This window comes from Cryptomeria japonica, chromosome 9 (assembly GCF_030272615.1).
Source record: "Cryptomeria japonica chromosome 9, Sugi_1.0, whole genome shotgun sequence".
In the NCBI taxonomy this organism is placed as follows: domain Eukaryota; kingdom Viridiplantae; phylum Streptophyta; class Pinopsida; order Cupressales; family Cupressaceae; genus Cryptomeria; species Cryptomeria japonica.
The window spans coordinates 742,408,931-742,420,119 of NC_081413.1; the positions used below are offsets into that span (position 1 = coordinate 742,408,931).

At 35.6% G+C, this 11,189-nt stretch overlaps 1 protein-coding gene across 2 annotated transcripts; it reads right to left on the reverse strand.

The window, feature by feature from the left end:
* Positions 1-606: 606 nt before the first annotated feature.
* Positions 607-9,979, reverse strand: LOC131038693 (uncharacterized). 2 transcript variants are annotated; one of them, XM_057971214.2, is made up of 4 exons: positions 9,743-9,979; positions 8,967-9,115; positions 6,586-6,662; positions 607-743 (listed from the first exon to the last, which is right to left on the reverse strand). In XM_057971214.2, the coding sequence occupies exons 1-4, from the start codon at positions 9,866-9,868 to the stop codon at positions 658-660; spliced, it is 438 nt and encodes a 145-aa protein (XP_057827197.2). In that variant the 5' UTR covers positions 9,869-9,979; the 3' UTR covers positions 607-657. The 2 variants fall into 2 exon arrangements, with proteins under 2 accessions (XP_057827197.2, XP_057827198.2); XM_057971215.2 differs by lacking the exons at positions 607-743; positions 6,586-6,662 and adding an exon at positions 7,062-8,659.
* Between the last annotated feature and the right edge of the window lie 1,210 nt (positions 9,980-11,189).

Consider the following 11,189-nt stretch of genomic DNA (forward strand, 5'->3'; position numbering starts at 1 on the left):
TGACTTCGGCACCAATGGTGATTTCAAGAATTTCCATTTCCATTTTATTCTGCAAGATCTAATTTCTCTGCAGATTTGACATTGGGCGCAATTTCTTGACCTTGTGAAGACATTAATTTTTATTTTTCTTAGTTTTCTAATGTATTCTCGGTGTATTTTCCTGCTTTTTCAGCTATATGAGCCCCAAGACTCTCTTGTATGCAGTAGTTATGACCCTTTAAGCATATACTAAAATTTTGGAAATTTCATTATTAGCAAGCATCGTAATTTAGGAAAAAATGTCTTAAAAGTTTCTTTAAGATCAATGACAAGAGCTCTTAATATGCATCTTCTTGTCTTAAATAATTGTCTGAGGCAAATGATTGTCAAATTTCTGCACCTAACATATATAATTGCAGATGATCCGTGTCTCTGCATTTGTTTTTCCAAGCCCAACATTAGTCAGTTGCAAGTTATCACAGGCTAAGGATAAAAGAGAAGTTGTTCGTAATATCTTATTATCCACCATAATCATACATGTTACCGAGAAATAAAATTGTACACTAAATACTGAACATTTAACCCACATGGTATCTAGGTGTGGAACACTTTTTCCTTGATACTGATCTTTCCTCAATATGCACTTATTGGCAGCCAGTCTATGGCCCTACATTTTCTTCAATGAACTTGGTTCCAGGTTCTTGGAAATAATATATCAGCATCAATCATAGCCTTTTCCAATGCAGTTGAGACAACGTTGAACCCTACCACAGAATATTAATCTTGTTAAACATCACATCATCCTTTAAGAGAAAAATGGGGCATTGTGATACAGTTTGTAAGAAAACCATTGTACAATGATTCCTATTCACATGAGATTGTTTTTTTCCGTTTTTTGCAGCTTTGTCTTCTAAAATCTTATACTATTCTTCAAGAGCATAAACATATACATAAAATATAGGTTATTCATATGCAATTTTAGGAAAAAATATTGCCAAATAAATTCCCTCAACATAAAATGTTGTTTTTAAAATTTTCCCAGTTCACAATGCTGACACTTAGCCAACAGAACATTCAAATTATTCAATCCCATTTCATTTTTCCGGATGGAAAAAAGCATTAATAAAAATAGAATCATCATGTTATAATTGGTAGGAAAAGCCATTGCTCGATAAACTCTATTGACATGAGTTTTTTTTTCAGGGGGGGCGGGGGGGAGGGGAGTTCATTTTGTCCAGTTTGGCCAACATCAAACCCGGCTACCCTCCCCATGAGGGGAATGGTTGTACAGAAATTTTTCAAATCAGAGAAAAGGTTTGATAGATGGCCTCCAAGGCAAATTTTGTGAAACTAAATATTGATGAAGAATGCTGCAGGAATCAGTGTCTTGCTGGTGATGGGGGCAGCCTAAAATGTTCTTTTGGTTCCTGTATTCATGCCTATTCTCTCAATCAAGGAATCAACTAATAAGTAATAACAATGAGGAAGTGAGAGCTTTTATGGATGGACCAAAATTCACATGTTCTTTGGGTATTAAGTGACTTAGTGTTGGAAGAAGATTCACTAGTCATATAGGAGATATGTCAAAGGGCTTATGTTTATATCACGATGGCAACAGATCTGTAGAACTTCTCATGGCTAATGGTATTTTCAGGCCAGACAAACCTTCGACATACCTTGCCCTTGACTTGGTCAGGCCTTGAAGAACTGACAATACCCAGAGCAGAGATTACTTGAAAGTTTTTCATTTCTAAGTTCCCTTATCACTTCAATATGGTTTTGGCAGGAATGTGAAAAGTGTAAAGCCCCACTATGAGGATATACATATGGTCATCAAAATACAATTCAAAGGCAAGTCAAAGAAATAACGGTCACAACAAAATCTCAACAAGAGGCAACCAATTTCGGCCACACTATAGGGAGTAACTGCTACATAACACCCAAGATTGCATGTCCTGAGTGTGTTAGAGAATGTAAAGTAGACACTTCAGGCTATTAGGTTAACCACATAAATATTACTACAATGCAATACTTTTGAGCAAAAGAAGACAAACACACGCCCTAAGTACACAAGATGCAAATAGATTTAATTTCTAGAAAGAAGGAGAAAGAGAGAAATACATCCAATTCATTCATGATTAGAGCAATTCATTATCCAACACAATAAGCTAATTTATAGAATACCATATTAGAAAGGAAGACATATATAATTCCCTCTACAAATCGAAGATCTTAAGGGCAATCAAAAGCACATGCACTCACATAACAGCACTGGAATCAAGAAGGTAAGAGCAAGAAGTGAATACACATGTTATACACAATTATGATCTTCAGGAGGAACAGGCAAGAGACATAGAGAACAAAGCACCCAAGACATACAAGTCCTAAACATCAACACCAGGGATACTCAGAAGGACAAACATATGACAAAATGACCAACCAGACCAAGGGCACAAACTTATCCAGAGATCCCAGTGTTTGAACATGGGCTCTGATACCAAGGCAGACATAACATACTTATACTTTCAGATTAAGTTCTTCAATTTCAGTCATAACTAATGTATCATTTATCATCAAAGGTCCATAACACATACACATGAAAGAAGAAGAGAGTTCATGGTACATATGTCATATCACATCAACGCCAACTCCAATCATGAAGCACAAAACAATCTCAATCTAAGAGAGGCAGGGAAGCAAGTAGTCCCACACTCCACTCACAGAAGCACTCCAACTCAATCTTGATATATCTATAACTACACTTTTCCCACTTTTCCATTTTTTATGCAACTCTGAAAACTTTTTTCTCACTGTGATGCATCTTCTCCCTCTACAAATTGTTTGCATATTGTTTGGTTCATATCATTTTCAGTTCAAAATGGGTGGTGATCACAGACCAACACTGAATTAAAGGTCACATTTAATGTTTTTTGTGCCAATGCACTAGGTTTTTGCATGCCATCCTGGACAACATGTGAATGGGCATTCTGTAAGACCTAAACTAAAAACATACAAAATAACAAACCCAGAAATACTACAGCAAATAACATTTTTTATTTTATATATTTTTGTCTAAACAAACCCACACGCAGAACTAGACACTACTGGTATTCTAGACGTCAGACTGTTGTGCTGCTGCTCAAGGGTTTCCATCATCAAGAAACGTAATCTCTGCACCTGATGGGTTTTGTCTGAGCCACAACTGTTGAAACACAACATTCAGCCCAACAAAAAGAAATGATTTTTTCTTTAGCAAATTTCAAGTGCATCCCTTCTCCTCTTCATAATGCATCACATAATTATGTTTCCTCAATCGATGGCAGTTGACCAACAAGTTCCTCCCTAAATTGACGGCAGTTAACTGGAAAGTTCATTCCTTATTTAACTGACCCTAACTGAAAGTAACTTCAGTTCTAACTAATTGACCACACACTCTCCCTATTTCAATCCACTACAATTCTAACTAACTGACAGGCATGGACAAATATGAATCCAACACCAAACTTAACCACTCTAACTGAAAGTCTCAGTCACTGCTCAACTAGAAGACACCTCACCTAGATACAGCCACCTTATTCCAAACTCAAACATTCCTATCTAAAAATTGAAAGTGACTACATACTTCCTACACCTACGCTGCCAAAAGACAAAGCCAACTATGGATTGAAAAGGAGACATGAGAAATTCTCCCTTCCCAAATTCACTTGCCCTCAAGCAAGACAAAACTGAATGATCTAGGATATCGGCCAACTCCCTCTACTGACAAAAGACCTGCTGGTGATACTTCATCCTCCTCCACTCTCTCATCATCAATGTCATGATTCTCCATACTTTGTACTGCCATTCATGACTCAGGACCTCACCGTCAGATTACACTGCAATCAAATGCCCTTTCCCTTTCCCAAACTCCTATGTGTTAGGTTCCATGGCTCCTTACCACAAATATCATCCATGTCAACCTCTAACTTCAATCAACTGCTTCTTTTATTCACTTGATTGTAGTTATCATCATTTTCACATGCAAGAGTCTGAAAAGCATCCAATAGTGGATGATATCCAGGACAACTACATAAATAGCAATCAACCTGGTCTTTAACTTCTTGGGATGATGGGTATCACGGTGCTCCAGAATGAGCTACATGTGTACCTTTGCTACTGCTGGTATTATCCTTCAGCAACTGCTCAGGCTTATGCCTAGCAATCTGCTACTCTACTGCCTACTGTTGTTCTAATTCATTGATTTCAAAACTAGTCTCCTTCTCATTCTTCTATTCAAAGCAGTTAAAAAACCTCAACAAGAAGAAAGTGAATCTCAATAGCTCAGTACCAGCGATTGATTAATGAGGTGTTCTCGTTTGTTGCTAAAGATGGGGATTCCCTTTGTGCACCATTACTTGGAGGCATAGTGACATGGTTTGGTCCAGGTATCTGCATACTCCAGGCAAAGAGATTGATGACCTATTGCTGCCCATCCTTCAAGAATCTCATCAAGTTGACAAATTCCACTCTCTATCCTTGCATGCCATTTTCTGCTCATCTCTGTCACTCACTGTCATGAAATACTAATATCTGACTTTATTTTGGTCTGAACGCTATCAAAGGCTGGCAAGATCACCGCTTTGATACCACTGTAAAGACCCGAAGAAACATACAAAATAACATACTAAAAAATACTATAGTGATAATAGTTTTCTAAGTTTCTTATTTTTTAAATCTTCAAAACAATACATAAGCATATGGATACACATCAAACTCATTCAGCTTACTAAACACACCCACATGCAGAACTAGACACTAAAAGCATTCCGGATGTCAGTCTGAACATAAATCTGCTGCTTAAGAGGTTCCATCCTCAAGAAGCCAGATCTCTGCACCTGAAGGATTTTAATCTCCAAGCCACAGATGCTGAGATACAATGTTCAACCCAGGAAAAAGAAATGACTTTTGCTTTATCAAATCTCAAGCATATCACTTCTCTTCACAGCACATTATATAATTATGCTTCCTCAATTGATGGCAGGCAACTGACAAGTTCATCCTTAAATTGACAGCAGTTAACTGTCAAGTCCATTCCTTCCTTAACAGATGCTAACTGAGAGTAACTTCAGTTCTAATTAATTGACCACATGCCCTCCTTATTCCAGTCCACTACAGTTCTAACTGACTGAGCACACAACCTCCTTATTCCAGTCCACTACAGTTCTAACTGACTGAGCACACAACCTCCTTATTCCAGTTCACTACAGTTCCAACTGATTGAAAGGTATGGACGGGTGTGAAACCAACACCAAACTCAACTGCTCTTACTGAAAGACTCGGTCACTACTCAAGTGCAAGACACCCATATACGGTCGCCTTATTCCAAATACAAACATTCTCAACTGAAAACTGAAAGTAACTACACACTTGCTGCTCCTATGATGCCGAAAGACAAACTCAACTATGAATTGAAAAAAGCGACATGACACTTTTCCAATCATATCATATAGCTTCAGTGTATATTTTGCAAACATTTCAATAGGGTAGCCAAGAGCCCAACAGTCAATGATTTTCTTTACAATATATTCCTTCCGGACCTGCACTCAGTGCAAGCAGCTGATGTTAGAATTTAGGACCCCAACGCCCTTCTAAGGGAGCAGTTAATTGAAATGCAGATTCAACAAGAGACGGTGGTACTTTTTGCATGACCATATCAAATTGTTTTCTCCAAAATTCGATGCCTCTTCTGCCTGGTGAGGCTCCACCTGCCCCTTTCTGACACAGTCAAACCCCAGCCCAGTACACCCTACTGCAAGCCAATGAGGAAGACCTCATTCACACGAGAAGTCACTTTAGAGGCGTGAGTAATCAATTCTCACAGAAAATCTCACTGTGCGGATGACCTAGTTGATGGCAACAGATTCATGGCATAGATGGTGCTGCTGGATCCTATGGCGGTGTTGATTGTGGTAATCAAGCAAGTGTATGCAGAGCTCAGAGGGAATTGTTTGTGGTAGCAGGGCTTGCGGTAAGACAGATGTTGATGGTGTTTGGTGGTAATGCACATTGCAGCAGCACAGCTAGACCTGCTGTGTCAGACTATAGCTGTGGTCTGTGTTGGTGCATGATCATATTTTGTGTTCAATATTGAGCAATTGAATCCATACTTTGTTTGGTTTTGTATATTTAGTTTTGTTTAAAGCCTGATGGGTTTCTAATTCAACCTCCATTGCAGCTAATTTGAGTAGTTTGATGAAAGCAACTGTAAATCTGATACCGTTTTGGATGGCTGTTAGAGCCATTGTAAAACTAACAACATATTATGCATGACCTGTAAGATACAGAGTGTCTCATGGTTGCCTTTAGATAAAGGTTTCTATGCTCTTTTGAAGTTTAGTTAGTTTTATATTGATCTTCTAAGGACTGGAACTAATTTAGACGGTAATCTAACGGCAGTCTATAATGGCACATCCTGTTTTAATAAAAAGCACAGAAGCCAAGCTAACCCCCATTTAAGCGGCAAAATAAAACATTGAATCATTCCCAATAGAACAATCATTGTTATATGTTCCATGCCACCATTTTTAAAGAAAAAAAATAAAGCTAAAAATAGGGTCATCATGATACCATGTGTTGGAAAATCAATAGCAGCATTGCTCAGCAAAAGAGAGTGAGTAATTGCAAATTGTGAACTGGCTATTTTCCTGTGCCATACGATACAAATAATCAAAACTGAGATTTATCCTGTCAAGCACGATTTTTCAAGGAATGCTTGTAAACGAAAACCACAATTTATTCAAGACGGGCTGTGCTTTTTTTCAGTTATAGAAGGCTCTGAAAATTTCTTTGGGAATTACACATAGGCTTTTATGGCATTGAAATTTAAAATAATTTTGAGTTTTTCTACCATTAATGACATTTTCATCATATTGTTAATTTTTCATATTTAAAATATGTTGTGTGTTTATTTTGATGTCCACGCACTAAATTTGGCAAGAAATAACAAAACCAAAATAAAATAATTAAAAAAAAAAAAGAAATCAAGATTTCATGCTATTTTTATAAATACTATATTATTTTTTAGATTTGACTTGTTTTGTCTCCTTTTTCCTGTTTTAAATTTATGTGATTGAAATAAACTTGTAATTTTGTCACATCAGTTGCAATGGAAATAGAATGTTAGTAGGGAAAAAACCATTGCCCTAATATTTCTTTTGACATAAGTTTTCTTTTCATCTTTTGCAGGTCAGAAACTGCTCAACCCTACCTAAAAAGGCAGCCATTACATTGTTGGGAAAACAACTGCCCAACAATTACTATTAACATGTGAAATTTTTATTTCATTGCTTTGCGATTCAGAAGATATTGAACCTTGTTCAACAAAATGCTCGTGGTACATAGAGTAAGAAAACGGTCACCTGGTTCAATTTGTATGGAGAATCAATGACCAATAATTTCTTTTAACATTAGATGCTCTCTTAATTTTGCAAAGAACTTCAGACATTGGTAAACCCAGCCCAACAAAGCATTCATCTCATTAGACCCCCTGTCATTCTCCCAGAGCCAAAAAAAACAGCAGAAAATAGTCACCGAGATACAAGTTGTAAGGAAAACCGTTACAAAATGATATCATTAACAAGAGAGGTTATGTTGAAGCATTTCTAGATAAACTGCATACAAGTTATTAAAGATTTTCCTCAAAGAAGCTTCTACCATGTCTTCACAAAAAAAAAATTAATCTAAAAATGAGTAATTTTACCCCCAAATTTTAAAAATCCAGTAATCCTCCAACCTGAAGGAGATATCATCTATAGCTGACTCTTTATCTAGCATAATAGACTTATAGTATCTTATACTTCCTGAATGTTCTTATCAGTATGATCATTTTGTAAGCTGTCCTGTGACTGTGAACAGCTTGATCAGTTTTGTAACTTGTTATATATGATGGATTCCAACTGTTAGTATGCAGAATGCTGCTGGTTCATGTAAGACTGCTTGATATTTAATAGAAAAAAATCCAGTAATCCTATCCAATAAAACATTCATCGTACTATAAAGATGGCATTTTTTATGGGCCATTTCTGCCAATTGACTCATTTTTTGCAAAATTGTCAAAATATAGATTTGCAAATCAACAAAAATTCGGATCAGTATTCACTATGCTGTCCTATATAAGTTACATAAAATTGTAAGATTCACCCAAATAAACATGTTTTATAGTAATACTTTCTTCATAATCTCCTACAACATTATATTTTTATTGTTTGAACTTCGAACTAATTAGATTCACTTACTATTCGATACTAAGGAAACATTTAAATTCCCTAATTATAACACATATCATTGTCTAAAATCCCATGTCCTTCATCTAAAGTAGAAAACTCATGTTCACCAAGACACTTCAGTAAGGAGGTCCCCATACCTTCATCTTTTGGTGACTGTATTTATATAAAATATAGTCGTACCGTTATTTATTTAATGATTAACCCCATGCCCTGATTTGAAATGGCATCCCCATCTCCATATCCCCATGTCGTCATGTGGCTATGCAAAAAGCATGTTAAAAAAATAGGTATTATGGTTTGTAGGAAAAATCCCTGTCTGAAACGTTGTCCCCTTCCCCATCCCTAAATTCATGTTCTCGCGTCTCCAGTGGCTATGCTGAAAACATGCACAACTAAAATGCATATATGCATACAGTCTGTGCAAAAAATAATTGGCCAATATTGATCTTTCTTCAAGAGAAAAAAAATAAATATTAAAAGAAAGCATCCCAAGGATCCATTGCCTTACATCTTCTATTAAATTGAGATGTTCTAGAATGTTTTGCATGCATAATGTTACCATTTATTTACAGACGACTTCCTTGGGGTTTTAAGGGTCGTTAGGGTTAGAAGGATTTGTAGAAAAAAACATTGCCCCGTGAAAAAGAAAATTCATGCATTTATAACGTGTACCATTTATTCACATTATGTTCCTAAAGGTTTCAAGCATTGTTAGGGTTTTACCTGTTACCTTCACAGGTGGGGCAGACACACAGTTTGGAGATAACTGGGTCATAAAGAGGTGACCAATCTATCGTTGCCCTTCCTCCGCACAGTTTGCACTGCATGAATCCTCTACCATTGCAAACCGAACAAGGTGGTGCCGTCTTTTTCTACATAAAGCAAAGTTTTTGTCAATTTATCAGTATGTTGCTATATTTGATAAACTGTAAAATTAATGAACTGATAGTGAGTTATAGCAAAACTCTTTGAACTGACAAAGGGTAGCTATATAATTCTTTGAACTGATATTGGGCAATTGCAAAGCCCTGTGAACTGATATTGAGTAGTTGCAAAATTAACTGAACTGGTTTTAAGTAACTGCAAAACTCTTCAAATTGATAATGGCTAGTTCCACAAGTCTTTGAATTGATATTGGTAGTTGCTTGATCCTATGAACTGATGTTGTATTAATGCTTAATCCAATTAACTGATGCTAGGAAAATGCAAAATTCTTTCAATTGATATCGGTTAACTGCAAAATTGTTTGAACTGAAATCGTCGAGTCGCAAACTCCTCTGAACCGATATTGGGAAATTGCAAAATTCTTAGAAATGATGTTGGGTAATTGCAAATTTCATTGAAGCGATTGAGGGTAATTGCCAAAGTTTTGAACTCATGTGAATAATTAAAAAGGTTTTTGAACTCATATAGATAATTGCAAAATTTTCTGACATGAGTTTTTTAATTCCAAAATTCAAAGCAATTGCACATTTTTCTTTAAAAAAGGTTGGACTTACTCGTTTCGCTTCTGTAACATTTCGAATGCCTCCTATAACAAGAGATGATGTAAAAGAAAGAGTAACAAGTCCTCCCACCGCTACAGCTCCCATTTTTGCGAAAAGAGACAGTGGATTTTTATCCATCTTAGCCAAAAAAAATAAATTGTGCTTTTATTTATTTTTTCTGGTTGTTACTATTGAATCCTTTCCCGGCCCAGGATATGGGTTTAGGGTTCTAGCCAAAAAAATTTAAAAAGTAGGATTTATAGTTGTGAAGGGTTGTAAGCGGATTTTTTTTTAAAATGTTTTTTATTTTTTAATTGAATACGTTTATTTAATTTTTATATTAACTTAGACTATTATAGTACAATATTAAACCAAAAAAGTGGGTGGTCAGAAAAGGTGGGAAAAGTTTGCTTTTACTTTTTAGTATATTTTTTAATTAAGCATGGTATAAATAAACAATTGTTTTGGACAAATGAGTGGTACTTCATTATAGAGTAGGGTATATGAGGATATTTTTGAAAATGTTTTGAAGGTGGATGGACATTTTAAACGAGTTTTTTTAGTTCTTTGAGGAGACAAGGTTTCATAAATCAGTAAGTTTCTTGGTCAAGATTCATAATAGAAAAGCAGAAATAAAAATAAATCTATAATGTGTTAATGTTGTGGTTTTTGGTCCCTTAGAGCTCTAGGTCTCCTATACATCATTAAAATTCCTTCATTCTTTCATTCAAGTTATTAGTACTTGTTGTTAGTACTAATGCAATCAGTTGCAATCAATTTTTGTTCGTTATTATTATTCAATTACTTTTCCACCAATAAGAATTATGAATTTTTTAAGGCAATTTTTTAGGTACATTAATATAATATTTAGCACGTTTAAATTTTCTTTTCAAATTTATTTTATACATCCAATAAACAAATATTTAACAAATTATTTAGATGGCTATCTAAATCTTTAAAAACTTTATATAAATAAATAAACATATGTATAATATAATAAAAAATTAATAATATTATTTTAGTTATCCTCATGCAATCTAATAATATGAAAATTTGATAATAAAATAATATTACTAATAATATAGTACTAATATTAGGCCTGCTAATGGGCTTTTGAGGGTTAATCTTCAGAAAAAGGGTGAATCAATTCAAGAGTGGGCTTCGCCTGATAAAGGGTGGACTAAGATTAATTTTGATGGTGCTTCGAGGGGCAATCCAGGGGTCTTTGGAGTTGGGGTAATTGCTCGAGACGATTGTGGCAACACTCTGGCCATAGGTGCTAAAAGATTGGTGGATGGATCGAACAACGTTGTTGAGTGTCAAGTGGCGTTAGAAGCCATTCTCATGGCTATGAAATTGGGAGTGAAGAAACTCCATTTGGAGGGAGATTCTTAGATTGTGGTGAACGGGATAGCTAGAGGCCGAATGGAGGCGTGGCACTTAAACAAGCATGTTCGAA